Below are 19612 nucleotides of genomic sequence, written 5' to 3'. Positions count from 1 at the left end.
AACTCTTTATCATAACATCTATGTAGCTTGCTTAGCGCAATCCTAATCACATAGTTCCACAAGACATGAAGTATCTCTGTTGTATCTAATGAGTTCTGCACTGTAGCTTAAGCTATTCCTTCTGACAAGTCTTTACAAGTTAAATATCTAAGACCTTTTGGAAGCTTTTTAAACTGTGTAGTTTAGACACACTTGTATGTCTAAAGCTGATGGTACAGTTTTACAGTAAATATATGAGCAAAGACTAAGCATGCTTGTTTTTTTTTTTCTTAAGAATGTATCAAGACGTATTTGAACACAAACTTCTGATATTGATCTCCATTAGTGTCTGGTGTCTGTTACCAGATGGATGATAAAAGTGATTCACATGGCCAGTTCCCTTGGCTTCACTGTGGCTCTCTGGGAAAGTTGTCCTGTATCTTGTTATCATCTAGATCCACTTGCAGAATACATTGTAGCAAGAGCTAAGGAGGTAAAAAATAATGTGAATTAAGTAAGAAGGGTAACAGTAAGAGTATTGTGCAGTGACAGGATTTTGCAATGTGTAGTTTCTTTCACTGGGTGCAATAACATCAGCTGAATGTGGCTATGTGTTTTTTGTCTTCCCCTTTCCCTGTTTTTAGCATCTGTTTTTCTTTTTTGGGTTGATAAGCTTTTGCCTTGAACAGGTGGAATTAACCATTGACCATTTACTGAAGTTCGCCATCATCATCCTGAATTTAATGAACAGCTTTTTTGTATGTTTAAAGAAAACCAGACTTTAAAAAATGTGAACAAATAGCTCTCATCCTCTTTAATCAGCGTCCACTTAGATAGCTTTCTGTTGCAATTATTTATTACTTTTCCAGCCTCTAGCTCAAGCTACTTTCTGCTCCGAAGACCTCTTCTAAAAGAGTTTCATATATCTACATCCAGTTTGTTTTAAAAACTGCAGTCATACTTTCATGCTTTGAAAATGGTAGCAAAAGTGCTAAAAATGAAGGGGAAAAAAATATTCCTAATGAATGCAAATTCTGTTGGATTAAGCAGTGACTCTGTAGGACCACTCAGAAGACTGTGAGGATATTTATTTATTTATTTATTCTTGTGGCTGCTCTGCAAAATGCATAGCCAAAAGCACTTGTCTTTGAAAAATGAATGCCTTGAATAATAAATGGAGTCATATCACTAGTGGAAACTTTTTCACAGGAAAGGCTACCCGAATTCCACATATGATTTCTTGAGAGCATTAGGTTTTCTTTTATCTTTTTCATGGTTCCCGTTAGTGCATTACTGTCAAAGAATAATCTGTAGAAAATAATGAAGCGCAATTTAAAGTTTCAGAGATTTATGGGTAGGGTTAGTTATCGATTTGGAACTCCAGAATTCTCCTATTCCAACTATAGTAGGTTATTTAAAACTTAATGAAAACTGTAAGCTTCAATTCATAGATTGGAAAATTAATTCAAAATATCAGTGAGAAAGGATAGATAACCTGCTTTATAGCTGCTTTAGTAATAATTTGTATCATGATATATTGCCTATCTTAGAGCTCAATGCCTATTTATTTTGAGATATTAATTTGAAGACCAACTGTGACAGGAAAAGTCAGAGAGGAGTATCATAAAACAAAATGTTTCTGTTGATACTTAAGGTGTTACCAGGACTTAGCTGCTAGGTAGGGTTTATCTGAATTTATTTTTTGCAAGAAATATGCAGTCTTTACTGTGAACTCATTATACAAATATGTTGAAAGAATCTCTTCCCAACTATTGTGCCTTACTTGTATTTCCTTAATTCTTTAATCTATTGTTGAAAACTTTTCTCTTGCTTGTGAAATAGTTGTTGCTCCTAATAAGAAAATCTGCTTCATTTTCTGAGCCCTTTTGCTAAGATGGGAGGGAAGATGAAGCAGTTCTGCCCTGTGGTTTCTGAAACTGCAGCTTTTAAAGCAAACATTAGGTTGGTTGGTAAGAACAGCTGCCCTCGCTGTTGCTGGTACTTGACTTTTTATATAGCCCTTGTTTTGAATAGTCCTATTGACTTTGTAACATATGGAGGTGCCATCTGTATTTTACAGATGTAGAAGGAAGAGTCCAAAGAGCAAATGGACCCCCTGCTCTTGTAAACTCCCATCTTCTGCCTGTAATTGGACTTTGCTCTCTTGCAGTACTAAAGAGATACCAGGAGGTGTGTTTTGTGTGTGTATATGTAAGTGCTTTCTAGATGATAGCGGTGAGACTTAAAGCTCGATCCCGCTTCCATTGAAACAGGTAGCAACAGGATGGCGTATCAGGCTGGTGCCTTACTGGCTCTTGGTTATGGGCTGTCTGTTTCTTTGGGTGTATTGGGCCTGAAATCTTGGTATTTTATCCATGTTGAGAGTCAAGCAGGTAGGGAAAAGGACATAAGTAATTCTGGCTATGAGGAACCGAAGTCAGGATTATGAAGACAGATCTGCATAGGTTTCCACAGAGATGTGGTGGAATAGTCTGTATGCAGCCTAAATTTGGGCCAGTTCAGGTTGGTGTGAGATGGAAAAAGAACGGTCACAATAACTTTGCATCTCAGATAAAACGTGTGCAGTCCTATTGTTCATATGAATAAATGCCCTCAAGCCATTTTAGGTTTTTTTTTTATTAGTAGCTTGTGCATCTTTCTGTAAATGAGGGCATAACAAGCAAGCACTTTTTGGGTAGCTACAATGCTGCCTAGGATTACCCTGAGGGTTCTTGATAGTTTTTTAAAAAGTATAGACAGAATGCCATGAATATATAAACATTACAGATTATAAGAAGAGAATGAAGGAGAAAATACGAAGCTTTCCTCAAACCTAAATTCTGATTTTTTTTTTTTCCTTTTCTAAGTGTCATTTGACGAATACCCACTCAGCCATACTTCTGCTGCATCTTTTGTGCTGTAAATGTGTTACCTCCTGGCAATATGCTTTATAAAAAAGAATTGCTTTCAGAGACCAGTTAATTATAATTACATTAATGACATCATTTTTATTTTGAGTGATGACAGCTGACTAATCAGGATGCAGGTCACTCTTTTTACTATGGTTAGGAGAGGTCAAGGGCTGCACACAGTGATCCATAAAATTCCATCCTGGTTAACTGCTCCTTCTCATACCAATGTATTTCATCAGATTGATAACACATGATTTCTGTATTCCCTATGATTGTGGAGTTAAGTAAGAAAAGCAAAATGCAAGAACATCATCAAGCACATATTACTTAGCAAACTAGCTATCGAAGATGAAAAATACTTTGGAAACTCACGAGATATGCGCTCAAATGTGTAACACTTTTTTTTTTTCCTCAAACAGGATCTACTTAAATTGTTACACTAAATTTATGACACTTGGTTGCTTTTTGGTTTGCCTTGTGTATCTGTGTCAGAATTGTTGTGAACTTTCTGTTGGTGAATATCCTTGCCCCCAGGTTGTGTTTTTGTTAGGATGTGGTCTGAGAGATGACAGCTGTAGTGGTGGATTCTATGGAGATACCAGTTTGGTTTCATGATTCAAAGGTAAGAGTGGACTATAACCAAGTTATCACTCATGAATAACAGTTGAAATTCCATTATTTTGCTAGTTAGTTGCGTCTTGTTTCTTGGAGTCTTTTTGGTATTGCCACTCTTTTAAAGCAGGTGTCATGGTTTAATATTATAGTCTTTGTGGGTGTTTGAATGGATTTGAGGGAAGAGAAATAGCGGCTGCAAAGCTTATTGTCTCTTTCAGTGATTTGTCGAAGTTTGTTACGTTGTTTGTCACGAATGCCAGGGCCCTGCTTCAGACTTGCACCATTTTCTTTCTTTGCATTGCACACAGGATGTTTAGTAAACTTGTTCACACTTTCCTAAATTAATTTTAAAGCTTTGGGGTTTTCTTTCAGTTTCTTTCTACATGACCATTTGCCTAACAAATAAGAGAGGGAAACTACTGTGCATACCATCTTTGGAGATTATTTCATGTTGAGGGAGGCAGGTGTGCGTGAAAATGATTTCCAGTCCTCAAATGCTTGTGTGTGTCTCAAAAGCTCAGAGCAGGCTTCAGCTGTTTAAAATACCCCTGCCACTGGTGGAGGGAGGGAGATACTGGTGACCATGGGATGAAAGCCTTTATAATGGCTATTCTGCAAAGCTTAGTAGGTACTGGTTTTGTATTCTCACCGTAGTCCACTAGACCTGCAAATCAGCTACTAGTCCTTTTCCTATTAGTTATCTTTGTTACCACAGGACAAGGGATAGTTCTGAAGAAAAGGGAGCAACTTCCCTTTTTGCAGTCGGGAATAGCTGTAACCCTTTCCTGGGTGTTAATTCCTAGGTACTGAAGTGCCCCATTTCTTTTTTTTTTTTTTTTTTTAAGTAATATTGACACAAAAGCAAGTACAAAGCATGCCTTCTATTCCTTTCTCTCTTCCTCCACTCCCTTTTGCTCACTGTTACTCTTTGTCAGGCCACCATCCTTTCCTTATTCTAGCGCTTGAGAACCTTGCCGTAGAAATGAGGTGATCTAGTTCAGTTAAAAATCAGGATCTGCAAGGTATACTCATGCTTTAAGTGGTTAAGCGTATGTTATTACTGAAGATTTTATTCTACCTTATTCCTTCTTTTTTTTCCCGTTTTCTTTTTTTCGAAATATGTTTATATAAGACTATCAAAAGTTTACTAGTTCTGTAGAGGTAGGTGTGGTGTTTTATGAACCATAAACTCGTTAGCTTTTCAGAGGAAATCTGCAATGTAATGTAGCTGTAAGTAATGATGTTCTGTTGAGTTTGTATCTTTAACTTGAAGACAAGTTTTTTGATAACACAACTAAATAAAGAAAGAACACATCATGGCAAGATAATGGTGGGAAAGTTCTTACAGCAGGAATTTTGAGGATCTGATTATTAAATAAAGGACCTAAAGGTAAACTTTATCGGACAACCCTGCATTCTACATCTTATTTAAATGTTTTGAAATTATAGTTGTTCTGGAAACATCTATGGTAATCTTTTCCTTACCCATCTACATACAAAGTTGTTTGTCTGAAACCTGGAATTTAAGTTTATGTATAGAAGTTAGAGATTATTCTTAATATAGAAGGTTGGGAGTTCTGCCTCTAATGGTTTGAAGAATCCTTTTTCAGGAAGAGATCAGTTACAGTTGCACAGTATGTCTACAAGCTTCCTATTGAGTGGGCGCTTGAATATTTGCAGGGTGGGAGAAGAAATTGGACAGCTTGTCAGAAAGAATGATTTTAGTAGTCTTTGTTTTGCCAAAGCAAATACAATAGTACTTTGGGTTGCTGTTACTTCTGGCAGAGGTGGATTAATGGGCAGGCTGTAAATGAGACTGACATCATAGAAACAGTTTGTCATGCCTACACCGTATGTGTTTCAAGAGACTGATGTGGATAAATACATCAGCAAATCTAAAAATCTGCAACGCTTGTGATCAGCAGCTGGAAATGGAAAGAGATGACCTCTCCTCCCTACCATCTAACACTTCAGCAATGGGAACGGAAGGTCTAAAGGCCAGAGCATAGGTCTCACTGTGCCTCGGTTGTGGCCTATGGTTTGTTTTAGCATTACAGTTTTTGGAAAATGTAGTTGGCTTCCTAAATCGCTCTCTTTGTGTAGGCAAGGCCTTGCAATGCTACGTAGGTTTCCTAAAGCATTCACAGAGCCTCTTCAAGGTTGACAGTTATTTAACGTGACCGTATAAAACACAATTTCTCATGATTTTTTTTCTTTTTTTTTGTTAGCTCTATAGAGGCCCTGACAGAAGGCATTTCTTAAGTGCCTTTGTACGCTTTCCAAATGGCATTAAAAATGTTGTGGGGCACGTACCGCAATTTGTCTGCTTAAAATTACCTGACAGAAGTAATGATAATACCTTAGCTGAAACAATTCTCTGGGCCTCTGGTGGTGAAAGAGAGAAGAATGTCTGAAATACTCCCAGGATTTCCAGCGTGCCTCCCTGTGTGCAAGAATTCCCGTCACGTACAAGGGTGTCAGAGGTGTGTGTTCAAGGGGGGAGAAAAGGGGCTGAATGACTTTCTTTAGCAGGTGCTTGCTTGTGCCTGATGGAGTTTAGCAAGCTAGATTTAATTTTAATTCCGTTAGTAGGTCTGATGCTGGCTCTACACTGCACCGATAGCTCTCTCAAAGCATTACATGAAATCTCATGAATTGAGACAGACTTTAAAAGAGGATGCAGACGCTCTGCTTAGATACTGAGCGTAGGGGAGTATGTTGCATCTGTTGGCATTCATTTCAAGTGGTGTTTTCTGTAGTTACTCTGTGGTGTGAATGTTTCCTTTAAACTTTATTTAGAGAAATTGGTATGCATTCTCTGCAGTAAATAATTTTAAAATGTTCTGCAGAAATACATTTAGGACTGCTTGCAGTTTTTTGTCTCCTTCTGCTGAAGTCACTTTAAATCCATCACCCCAGCCTATAGAGTCGTCACGCAGAAATCTTTCTGTGAAGGTAGGTGAGTTGTTCCTGCACCAGTTTTGCTTGAGCATACTGAAGATGGCCATGTAATAACATGTAGTAATGAAACCTGTTGGAATTTTAGAGGAGCATCTAGTCTCTTTGATCTTGCTAATGAGCAATGATTCAAGTGCTACAGATTGTAAAGGATCTGGTGTCGCCAGCAAGACGAAGAACAGATGCTGCTAAGAAAGGTAAGAGCAGCACTGGGATATATTCAGTGTTCTGAGTAATTTACTGTAAATCAGAAATATTTTGGAGTTTGGTTGTAGTTAAATTAAGTGTGTACTTGATACTTAAAAATGTTCTTTGCTGTGGCATGTACAGCTTCCATAATTTGGCTTTGAACTATATTAAGCCTAATTATTATCGTATTGCAACTGCAGCTTTCCCAGTGAGAATCCTGGTGACGTTTATTATGCTGAAGATGGAGTTTTTCAGCATTTGTAACTGCTACTGTTGTTCTACAGGTCTTTTCCTTATTTTTCTGTGGTAAAAATGTTTTTCTTGTCCAGATAGCTCAGGTTGTGAAAATAGCAACCATATTCTGTGGAATCTCATTAGAATAGTTTTTAGAGTCTTAATATTCTAAATGAGAATAAGAGCAAAAATAGGCTGCTTTAGTGCTTATGGAAATGAGAGAGACTGAAAGTACACAGCTGCACTGCTGTTTAGGTTTTACAATGAGATTATTTCTAGATTACAACTAACTTCAAAATCCGAAATGGCTCTTGCAAGTGTATAAAACATTACTTGAAATACTCGATTATTGTTTGAAATTAATTGACGTTAAATGCTTTTGTTGTTCTCTTCAATGTGTTGAATGTTTGTTGTTTTTTCTTTGCTACAGTAGTGCCATCCTTTGTGGTATCTTGCATACTTATCTAATTAGGAACTGATTAAACATTTTTTTCATCTTTACTTTTGCATCTTAATTATTTGCAGTTGCTGCATATAGGGTTTGTAGAGGAACTAAATAATTTGTAGAGATGTCTTTACAAAGAAAGGAATGCAATTTTTAGAATTAATTTTCTAGGACCACTTTATTTTGTATTGAATAGGTAATGAATAATTTAGGATCTACAGCATCTGTGTCTGCCTGTTACTGTATCATTGTTCTATTCTGCCCTTACACGTAATGTGTGGCTATAGGCAAGTACCTTTATTTTAAGTCACTCATCTAATAACATCAGGCTGCTGTAATTCTAATGAGTTACTTAATGAAATGCCTCTCTAAGAAAACAAAATGAGTAAAGGTAGAACCGGGCTCTGCTGTTATCCTCTTATTCTGGAGAAGAAAAAAAAAAAAGCATGCATTTCATAAACCCAAGCTTCCTATTACTTCTTTAGATTTTGCAGTAATTGGTTGAACATACTACCCAACAGTTTTATAATTTCTTCAGAGTGAATTACTTGATTTCTGTTCACTGTTGTTTTTTTAATTTGTGTACTTACGCTCCATTAGTTACAGAGAAGAATGAAGGGGACAGGAGTTCTACTTGTCTGTAGCTAGCTAGTCAGGCTTGGTTTTTATGGAAGTAGTGTAAGAACAGGTTTAAAAAGATAACACCAAAAAATATATATAAAAAGGAACAGATTCAATGGAATTGGAAGGGAAAGCCTTGAAAAACATAAGCAAATGCTCATTTTCTCAGTTCTAAAGCTTTGAGATTTTTTTTCTCTCCGTTTGTTTTACTCCCTTGTTAAAAGACAGTAATTTGGGGTCATTGTTTGGGCGATATTCTCAAGCTGCTAGTAACTGAGCTAATTAGATGTTAGCTCTTACAGAACTTGGTAGTACATTTTGACAAGCAATATTAAGATCTTAACATTAAAAAAAAAATTCAAACATTCTGAAGAAAACATTTACAAAAGATGCAAAATGCTGACAGACTTCTGTGATAAATACAGCAATTTGAGTAGGCATTAGTTTTTTTTTTTCACAGCATGCAACATTAGGCATCTGGTGTACGTGAAGGACTGTATTCTACAGAAATGACTCATTGTCATTGTTTTCAGTAACTGGAAAAATGTATTTGTAAAGGAAGAGTTGCTAGGAAGCCCAATGTGAATGTGAGGTGAATTCATTGAGACATGAGGGATGATATGTGACGTGTTTACCAACAGGCTTTCAAATTGGTGTTGGTAGATGGTAAAAGTTTCTAATCCCGCTCCTAATCCCTTAAAAAAGAGTGTTTATCATTAGAATATGACTTATTGCATAGAAGTCTGAAATTCATTGTTTTCAACTTGTGTGGAAATTTTCTGTAAAATATCTGTCCCTTGTGAAAAATAGGAACTCAAGAAACTGAAATTGAAAATAACTGAGCAGATATTTGCAGAAGGGTCGCTGCACGTGGGGAGTGGAGGAAGAGCCTAGCCTTCGGTAGGGGCCTCACTTGCACTCAGGAGACAAATGTTACAAAGTAGTATAATGTATTAATTGCGTATTTCATGTGCTGTATCTAGTTTAAAACTTTTCTTCTTTAAGATTGAATGAATGTCCTATTTATAAAAATAGTTATACTGTTAGTACACAAGATTGTAGTGGAAAGGATTCCTCTGGGGTTCAGTTTTCATTTATTTTCAGGCTGAGACCTAGAAACACAGTTACTAGCCAAGAGAGTGTCTTTTTGCATCCATGGTTCAACAGAAACTTGTTGTAAAGTCTACGATAAGCATAGCTACTGTGGTGGAGAAAATTCAGTCCCTGCAGAAGAAATTCCTGCAGAATGTTGTTTAAAAGAAACCCATTATTAACACTTTATGGGTTAAGATGTGGATTTAATGTGATAGTTGAACAGCCTGCCAAAGTTGCTGAGTCTAATTGATTTTTTTTTTTTACAGGCCAGAGTTTGTTTTCATTGTGGCTATGACCTATGCCACTAGTTAAATTAAATTTTATTTTCTTTATCATAAGAGTGTGATAAATAGATGGTTTACAAATATAAGACTAAATCTTGCAAAGGGTTAGGCAGTGTGAGTATGAGTATCCACCTTGTCTCCCGGTTGCAAGTCCTGTTATGGTTTTGTCTTTAGTCTTTGTTGAGGTTGACATCAGAGAATCCTTCAGTAGGCCTCTTAGGTTCTTGTTTAGTGATACATGCAATGAGCTAAACAGTAAGTTTTGGTTTATGGTGTCTTTATAATGTCTCACATTTCCATCCTTTTTTTTTTAATCCTGTGCTTCTTAAAACTTGGATCCTTCAATCCTTTTTTAAAGAAAAAACTCACCCTGTAATTGTGTTCCATAGTCTTCCAATTGCAGTGAAAGCTGAGTGTGTAGAGGTTTTTTGTTTGCTTTTTACAGTTTTAGTTTTTTGGGGAAAACCCAGACTCTTACCATAATCAGATTGTATCAGGCCAGTTAAAGGAAAAAAATGCCTCTAATCCATTTATTGTCAAAGGGGTAACACTTTACATGCTCAATAATTTGGAAGATGAACATGAAGTTGTAAAGAAAGTAAAGAAATTTTGGAGAGGTTGCCATTATTTTATTTCATAAGACTTGAATGTCTTAATTTATGAAATTGAAAGTCTGTCTTTGGATGAAGTCCTATATCATGCCAGTATAAAATTCTCTTGATAAGCATTTGAATTCAAAGCCAAACATTTCACAAGATCTAAAACCATTCTGAATTTCAAAAAATAATTAAAATGTTACTTCTCCTAGAGAAATCCATGTACAGTATAAATCTATTCATTATTTTCTTTTTTTCTGTTGCTGAAATCCTGGTTGAAATCCAAGTTGTTTAAGATTATTAAAGAAATGTTCATGTTTACTTCTTTCTTCCCTCCTTCCTTTTACAGATGGCCACAGCAGAACTTAATTGGCAACATCACCTTGATGTTAAGATATAAAAAGAGACGTTGTATTAAAATACTTCTAGCAGATGGGACAACTAAATTGAAATCATAGAATTAAAAAGGCATGCAGTGTTTTAGTTTAAGATATAGATACCTGAGAGAAAACTTTGGTTTGAGGTTTTTTTATGGATTGTAAGCGGAGATGTATGTTTGGTCACTGCTGTATTTGGGCTGTAAGCCAAAGATAATACTCATCAGGAATCCCCTGTATTCCTTTAGGCAGTGTATCTTATCACAGCCTTTGGGGTTTCAGACAAAGCTTATGGATATCTTCAGTTTCAAAGATAGTTTTCATTCTGGAAATATGGGCCTATGAGATATGTAAACGTTGGGACAGACAAAGATAATCATGTTTAAATGTGTCAGTAATAGCTCACACTTCGGAAGTTACTGCCTGAATTCACTTGCAGATGGTAGAACCTTGTATTTCAGGCTTAGATTTGGCAAGAAATCTGCTGTCTTTTTTTGGTTTATTTCTTTTGGAACGGACTAAGTTGATTAGTTGCAAGATGGAGAAAATAAAAGAAAGGTCCCACATCAGGTAGCTACAGTATTTTCTCGTTACCTTTGGTGATAGTAGAGGAAAGGTATAATCAAATTCATTCCCTCAAGGCAACTAGTGAAATGGCAGAAGCTCTCTTCATAATATCTTGATTTTTCTATTTGTTATAACATCTTTGCACAGGAGGCTGAGCATTTTGTCTCTTATGGGAGGTTTCAGGGTTACCTGAATTTCTCTTGTAAATCACTGCTTTCCTTCAGAAAGAATTACATACATTTTCCTTTCTATTTGTTAGGATTTTTTTTTTTTTTACATTTAGTATTTTATTTTTAAGTGACTTTTGTTTTATATATGTGAGAAGCCATTTTTTACTCTTTCTGAAATTCTGTTGGGTTTTTTTTTTTTTTTTACTTTTTAGTGTCTGCTTGTAGGAATTTGCTCCACTACTTTAGAATTGCTCCACTTTTAAATACTTTGCAATCAACACTGTGTAGGAAATGTCTATTTACAATAAAAGTCTTAGGACTTCTTGATTTTCGCCCTGGACTCTCTTAAGAGCCTAGCTCTGTGTTACTGCAGTTTGCTTTGAAGTAAAGTTCCACAAGCACGCATGCAATGCATCCTAAAACTTGAAAAATTCTTGAGTAATTTTCTGTCCATCATTGACCAGTGTCTCATTTGTGCTAAGTTTGGTTCAATTTTTCAAGTTTTTGTCACAAATCATAGCCCAACATGCATCTTCTGTCACTTAGATGGAAGGAAGAAACACAGAAGATCCTGATTCCTTTTCAGTCACAGGAGAATCTCATGTTCTTTTTGCTGAGCTCTGAATTAGTCTCACAAAGGGTTGTTGTAGACAAGAACTGTCATGATAATTTGATTGAGCAAGTGACATTATAAAAGCATATGCATGGTTTCTGATGCAAACTAATAAGATGATTATTTTTCTGAAGAAAGCTCTCCCACCTCCCTCCTACTCCTGAGACAGAACCAAAACATTGAACAAATCAATAATGTTTTCAAAGATTTCTTAGGTTTCTTCAGGAGTATTAAAAAAAAAAAAAGGAAACATTGGCTTTTTGCCTGTATGTCTTTGGTGCCAACTTCCTATATCAGTATTTTTTTTCCGTGGTCCTGATCTTACACCTTTCCTCACAGGCTAATCATCTGTTATCTTCCAAGGAAACTGAACACACACAAGGAGCGCAGCAGGACTGGATAACTTCTGGAGACTTTAAAAAACAAACAAAAAGTTGTTAATGAAACCCAAATGGCTTTCTCATAACGTGGGTAGATGGAGATGTCTTGTTCTCACATTTAAGAAAAAAAACCCATGAAATGGAATTCAGCTTTTTGTTTTTCTCCCTCCTGGGGCTGCTTCAAGAATTCTAGTTCGTGTGATTTAGTTATACGTAGAGTTTTCCTCAATCTTTTCTTTGAAAAAACAATCGTGCCTCATACCCTGCAGTGTCTTCTGATTGACAAAAACATTATTTAAAGGTATTTTAGGTTGAAAGAACCCTAAGAAAAACTTCAGCTTCCTTGGACTGTATCTAGGAGGTAAAAAATAAGTCTTTTCACTCAAGTGTACTTAGAAAAGCTGATGTGAAAAATCAGTATATTTAAAGGGTAGATGAGATTATCACAATCTAGTGTGACCTCTTGCTTGAAGACTATTAACTGTAGCAGATCCTCCATACAACCAGTGTTTCTACAGTTCATGTGAACATGAATGAAAGTTAGGTATTCATGCGTATTTTATTGTTGAAGGAACACTGTTATATTCCAGGTTGGATATTTTATCTGAGAAATGCTGGACAGAAGTAAAAGTTTCCTAGACCTGTATACCTGTTCTTGAATTACTTTGATTTTTAGAGGTAGAATGGATATGGGAGAAGAGCGATCTTTTTCTCATGAGGCCAGAATGTGGACGAACAATACATTTTATTTATTAAAATAAAAATGAACTTGACAAGTTGTTCAGTGATCAGCCAGATCTGACAGCAGGGAGTTAAATCTTTTTTTGTTGTCATTAAATATGAAATTCTGCCCACAGCAGTCAAAATAATTGATTGTATTCTGCAGCTCATCAGTACATATATACAGCTTCAATTCATTATTTACTATGGCTAAGTTTCTACTAATGTGACAAAATTTAACTGTATTTCAACAGGCTCTACTGACATTGTTATATTCGTATTAAAGTTAGGCCTTTCGGCTGTGGTTTCACAGACAATGCTAGCGTAAATGACTCCTCTCAAAGATGTACTCCTGCCTCGCTTCTGCTCATCTTGTCTCCTCATCCCAATTCAAATCCCTTCACAAGCATTTGTATAGGCATCTAGTGATTTGAATTGGGAAGCTGATCTGAATTAAACTATTCTTACTTGTTGAGCTCGTTTTAATCTTGGTCAGTTTAACCAGTCCAGTTGGTGATGCAGATTCACAAGTGTGCATGCCAGCTCAAAGTGATGTGAGTAAATACATGGGGGTGGCTTTTCTTCAGTGGTGATGCTGGCTGAATGCTGAAGTGCTGCTGAGACTTGCTACTGCATGAGTATGAGGAATTCCACCTTAGGATGATACAAACACAAGCAAGTAATAATACAGTTGGTTCATTCAACAATGGGGACATGCAGTGACTAATCTAGAGGATTTTTACCTAAAATACCCCATTTCTGTGGCTGGCATTCACTATCTCTCACTTTCCCATGAAAGTTTTTACTATTCATATACATACATTATGGCTTTTCTATTGCATTTCTTATCCTGACGATTTATTGCCTTTTTACTTTATTTTTAAAAAAATGCTTAAAATATGTAATTCTTCACATTTGTGTGATGCCAGATGTAGTGATTAAGAAAGGTTGCAGTGCTGCTTAGCCATATGTAGCTGTTAATGACTTTAGTGTCTGTTTATTTGGTCTTTGATTATTAAGTAGGTAGCATCATTTAACAAAGTACTTAGATGTTGTATCTTGGGAATTGATCTATGGCTTAAAAAGTTAATACAGACAGCTTGATTTTGATTTAGCTATAGAGGAACTACAGAAAAATAAAGTACTACTTGTTCTTTATTTATGTGATAATATTAGTCAACTGAAATGTGCTAATTGGCAAGAAGGAAGGCATAATGAAGACAACTGATCTCCAGCTTTATACTGTGATTTGTTATTCCAATATGTGTTGGGGGTTTTTTGGGGGGGTGGGGTGGGACCTTAAACCCATGAATTGTCAACTGTAATGTTCTCGATAATCCTGAAATAGAACTTTGAAAGCAGCCCCGAGGAGAAGGACTTGGGGATATTGATAGATGAGAAGCTCAACATGAGCCGGCAGTGTGCGCTTGCAGCCCAGAAAGCCAACTGTGTCCTGGGCTGCATCAAGAGGTGTGACCAGCAGGTCGAGGGAGGTGATCCTGCCCCTCTGCTCCGCTCTTGTGAGACCCCACCTGGAGTACTGCGTCCAGCTCTGGGGGCCCCAGTACAGGAGAGACATCGAGCTGTTGGAGCGAGTCCAGAGAAAGGCCACGAAGGTGATCAGAGGGCTGGAGCACCTCTCCTGTGAGGACAGGCTGAGAGAGTTGGGGTTGTTCAGCCTGGAGAAGAGAAGGCTCTGGGGAGACCTAATTGCGGCCTTCCAGTACCTGAAGGGGCCTACAGGAAAGCTGGAGAGGGACTGTTTGTCAGGGAGTGTAGTGACAGGACAAGGGGGAATGGCCTTAAGCTGAAGGAGGGTCGATTTAGATTAGATGTTAGAAAGAAATTCTTAGAGTGGTGAGGCACTGGCACAGGCTGCCCAGAGAAGCTGTGGATGCCCCATCCCTGGAAGTGTTCAAGGCCAGGTTGGATGGGGCTTTGGGCAACCTGGTCTAGTGGAGGGTGTCCCTGCCCATGGCAGGGGGGTTGGAACTAGATGATCTTTAAGAGGTCCCTTCCAACCCAAACAATTCTATGATTCTATTCTATGAATTGTAGCATATGGGAAATGTGGTAGCTTAACATAAAATATTCCTGTAAAAAAGTAGATTTGAAAAAGAATGAAGAATAAAGAACGGTGCGGTAATGTAATGAGGAAATCCATAACAGGTTCACAGTGATGTATCTGCTAGATGGGACAGAAATTAAGTTTGGTATAAATCAGCACAGCTATGTTGGAATCAGTGAAGCTGATCTGACTTGCTCTGTGTGTGGCTTTTTTTTAAAAAAAAACAAACGCAAAACCCAACAACCCCCAACATCCACAATAAAAAAAATCCAAGAAAAAACCTTTTTGTTTCTTTAGGGGGGTGTGTGTTCTTGTACATAGCTACAGAGTTCCCAATTTTTGTCCTGTAGATGAAAGAGCACATTTAAACAAAAATACGAGCAAGGAGTTGGGTTTGTATGTGTGTTGGGGTTTTTTTGGTGTGGTGTTTTTTTTTTTTTGTTGTTGTTGTGTTCACTTGCTGGAATTCCTGCTGTGGCTGTTTTCAGTCTGTCCAAGGATAATGAACTGTAAAATAACAGTGAGCTGCAAACCCTGGACCGGTTTCACTGGTGTCCCAAGAGTCTAAACAAGTCTCTCTTCTTCAACTAATGTTAAAAATCTCAAATATAAGTATAGCTTTAGTTGATTTTTTTTTTTATTGACACAAAATAGTAAAAAATGGAAGCAAGCAACATGCGAGCTAGAAGGACTGCATGATGGTATATGGTTGCAAGTTGCTGTTTATCCTCTTCTGGTAATAAGCAGTCTTGTGGTTGTAAATCCTGTGGGAGATGCAATACCCCTGTGTGGCCTCCAGAGCTTTTTACAATTCAATTTCATTGGTTTGGTCCTTGCTACTGGCTAAGTAGAAACATGAGAAACGAAGCCTCGTATGGAATCTCTTTTTAAGTCATCTGGTATTGAGGATCAGTTTAATCTTTACCTGTTGCAGTATGTGGATGGATGCTGTTAAATCCATCTGGATGTCTTGGTTTGTGTAACGCACAGGACTGTTGCTGACCTAGAGCAGCAGTACTTGCACAAACTTGTCCTTGTGATTTCACCACAGCAGAGGGAACCTGGCAGCTGGTGGAAAAACCAACTGAAAACAAGGTGGTTTTACTGCGTTTCTTGAAAGAAGAGGACAGCTGTGTGGGGGGAGTTAGGGATTCATTCAACTGTTTGCTTAATGTTTCAGAAGGTTAATGGGTTACATAGTTTTGAGCTTGAGCTGGTAGGCTGAATATGTTTGGATTTTGGTTTCAATGATACTGCAGCTGAGACAAGGATTCTGTTTTGCCTGAGGCATTTGTCCAGTATGTTTGGAATGGAGATAAGATCTCGAGCCTGGATCTGAACACAGCAAAAAGGTGTTTGTGTCCTGTACCTTTCTTTCTGTAGCTGCTCTTGTACTTCTATCATGATGTGAGTTTTACATTTAGGCCCAGACATTTTAGTTTTGGATTTGGAGCCTTTTGAGAAAAGGCTGGGAAGCTCTACATGAGGGATCTAGAAGAACAAACCTCATTCTCTGTCTTACATTTTCATAGTTCAGGTGAGCATATTTTTCTGACCTTGATTTTGATAAGATCATGCCAATGGTGCATATGCTATTTTCAAATATGTACAACCTTTGTCTTCCTGTGGGCTCCCAAAGTGTAACGTAGGCATTATTTGACACTACAAAGCATTTTTTTCTTAAAGAAATACTTGTGCTGTTGAGATGTGCCTTTTTTGCCTTAAATTGTTGAGCTTCCAGTATTTTATCCTCATGCTTATGAAATTTGGAATCTAATATTAAATATGAATACTAGCATCCATCTTTATTAGCTGTGAACCTTGCACAGAATTTAATACACTTACAGCATAAGAAGGTGACAATTTTGTTTGTTAAATTGCAGTGGATAGGAATAAGTAACAGTGCAGAGATAGATGCTAATAAGTTTGCCTCTTTGGTTTTAATAACTTAAAATGGGGTGAATATTTCATAATGACAGGGTCTCAGCTGGACATTTTCTACAACAGATAATTATAGCAGTCTAGGCTTTGATAGCGGTTTGGTGTAAATTGACAATTCACAACTTTCCTGGACATCTTATCTGGCTTCTCCAAAGTATTTTTATGTCCTGTTGAGCTTCTAGATCTTTTGGTATAGCTTGTAAGCAAAATATCCAGACTTCTCAAATCAGATAACATCCAATTTTTTAGTTAGTCATGTCTAACAGCAAATAAAAATACTGGTTTCTCAGTGGAATAGGTTCCCTTGTTTCATCCTTCTTGTTGCAAGTCCAAGCAGCTGCTTCTGTAAGAAATTAGCTGTCAGCATTAGTATGAAACTATCCATAAAAATGTTAATTTGAACTGAATTTCCAGATCAAACAGAAAACTTAATTAATGTCAGTTAATTAAATTCTTGGTGGAAATGAGAAAATATGTACACAGATGCCCAAGACTGCTGCTGTCTCTTTGCTAATAAAGCAGCTAACAAAGCATTTTCTAGCTGTACCTGGAGGGGGCAGGTCCTTGGTGGGAATTATTCCTTGAGGAACAAACCCTACTACCTTCTGCATCATGTCCCAGGTGACATAGGTTTCTCTTTCCTACTGTTATCTTCCTTAACATTATTACATGGCAACATACTAAAACAAATCAAAGAAAATAGATATGAAGACATTTGATTGCACACACTTCTCTCCAGGAGAAGAATGCGACACTTGTATCAGGTGTCACAGTTGTTAGTCGCGGTAACTTAACTCTTCACCGCAGGCCACTATGATGAGCATGATATAAATCTTGGAACCTGCCAGCTACAAAGGCTCTGTGTGCTCATGTGCGCTGTGTTGTAAAATCAATCTGGGATCACTGACCGCAGCTCTTGTGAGCAGATTCTGTCCCTATGGAGAAGCTCATTGATAATCAGCTTGTAGTCTTCCTTTGATACTCTTATTTGCCAGATATCACTGCAGCACTGCTGCTGGATTGCAGGTGTTTGCTGCTGCCACTTGGAAATGGCTCGAGTGCATACTCGATGTGGAATTTGCAGTTTGAGCAATAAATCTACAAGAGTTGTTTGAAGAGTCATATAGGATTTAATTGTGCCTTTAGTCTCAGGGTGTTCTGAAGACTTTTGGAGTTTTGTAGCTTTTAAGCCAGGTACAATCTTGATGTACACAGTTGAAACCACTTGCTCTTGGGGAGTGAAAATTGTGCGCAGTAGTTGATACTTCTCCCTCCCTTCTCACTGTGTGTGTTTTTGTAATTTTTTTTGGTTTTGTAAACATAACAGTTCTTTTTATGGCACTGTTGTGCTTCCAGAATGGCACATTATCACAATACAGATGCTCCATTCCTATGGCACGTTAGCAGGTGGTCTTTATGCGATAGCTGTCTAATGCAGATATTAATGAAATATAAGTGGGATGGTAGGAAAAGAGATCTCTTGATTTCCCTTTGTTTTAATTCTTCACTGAAAAATAGGTTTCTATTTAAGAATATAAAAATCAAATGTTTTCTTCTTAGCATTCATGCCAGTGGTATAAGTGATGTCTGCATCTTCCTCTCCTTGCACCAAAGCAATCACCAGTTATATCTGAACGTGAAGAGTTCAAAATGTAATCTTTCTGTCCATTATTTCTCCAGAAGCGAGTGGCAGAGGCCTGTAAGCTATGGGTTAATCAAGTTGCACAAAACTTTCTTCATTTATTGACTGGCAAATATTTTTATTCCCTGGAAACTGAAGGGGAAAATGTTTGGTTTTTCTTTTCCTTGTTTTTTAAATGAGACATGCTTTCCTTTTGAGAGTTACCTAATGTACCAGGCAAGATTAATATGTAAGCATTTGGAGGGGTGGGGGGAGAGAGCCTGACTGTGAATGGGCAAATTTCACCATGTCTGGTAGTCTACGGTGTGTGCTGTATTTCAATAAAAACCAACAAACCAACAAAAAAACCCCACGAAAAAACCTAACCCAAAAAACTTGACTAAAGGGCACTCTTTTCCATGCCATTTTTATCTCCCTTTTGTCAGGAGTATTTTCCAGAGGTTAAGGCTAAGTTTCAGGCTTGTTTTTAGAAATATATCCTTCAAAATTTTAATTTTAATAATTTTGGTTCACTGATTCCTGTTACAACTAGAATGGAAGTGTAGCTTTTGTTGTTAAACCTAATTTTGAGTGGGAAATAGCAGTAGTCTGAAGGAAATAGTTATAGTACAGTGCATGGGTCTCAAACTGCAATGTGAGAAGTTGTCTTGTTCTGAGACTTCCTCTTTCTGATAGAAAAGGAAGTGCTGTTTGTACTAACGAAGGGACTTTGATAACACGAATATGCTGTGATCTTTCATAGAGAAACGTTTTCTGTTTCATTTAAAGTCACATTGTTTGGATTAGTGGCACAATTCTTCATCATTTTGAAGTCTTGGGTGTTTTTGGGATGCTTCCAGGGCTCCCCAGTGTGTGATATACTGCTGATTGCAGGCGTTGCACTTTGCTGTGTGATGGATAAATGGCTGCACCGGTGCTCTGTGTCCTAATTTTTCTCCTTCTAAAAAGAAAAAAAACCCCTGAGTAATCCTTCCCTTTTTCTGACGACAGCTGTACATTGAAAAGACTTTAACATGTTTTGAAAAATTTCCTCATCTATGCTGCAGCTGCATCAAGTCCTGGAGCCACCATGTCTCATCACTCAGTAAAAGAAAATGTTATGTTTGCAGACTATTGTGTGGAGCACATGTTACACAAATCAAAGATATGTAGATCAATAAAAATGTTTTTGTCAATTCTGTGCTATGAATTAGTACCATAGTTAGG

The 19612-nt window shown here is 37.3% G+C and overlaps 1 protein-coding gene across 7 annotated transcripts in view; it reads left to right on the top strand.

Annotated features, from left to right (window-relative positions):
• USP6NL (USP6 N-terminal like) overlaps nt 1–19612 on the top strand; it is a 128235-nt gene that overhangs the window by 17333 nt on the left and 91290 nt on the right. Inside the window, exon 1 of one of the 7 annotated variants that reach the window (XM_054802059.1) lies at nt 3472–3513. The exons of 5 other annotated variants lie outside the window; for them this stretch is intronic. Coding sequence is in view for 1 of the 2 variants with exons in the window: in XM_054802001.1 (XP_054657976.1) it covers nt 16306–16360 (55 nt within the window). In the remaining variant the exon portion in view is untranslated. Of the gene's footprint in view, nt 1–3471; nt 3514–16290; nt 16361–19612 lie in introns of those variants that run through there. One more of the 7 variants, XM_054802001.1, reaches the window with a different exon arrangement.

The sequence above is a fragment of the Grus americana genome, chromosome 1 (genome assembly GCF_028858705.1).
Source record: "Grus americana isolate bGruAme1 chromosome 1, bGruAme1.mat, whole genome shotgun sequence".
Classification (NCBI taxonomy): domain Eukaryota; kingdom Metazoa; phylum Chordata; class Aves; order Gruiformes; family Gruidae; genus Grus; species Grus americana.
Note: the sequence above shows the minus strand (reverse complement) of the source record. Positions and strands in the feature narration are given on the sequence as shown.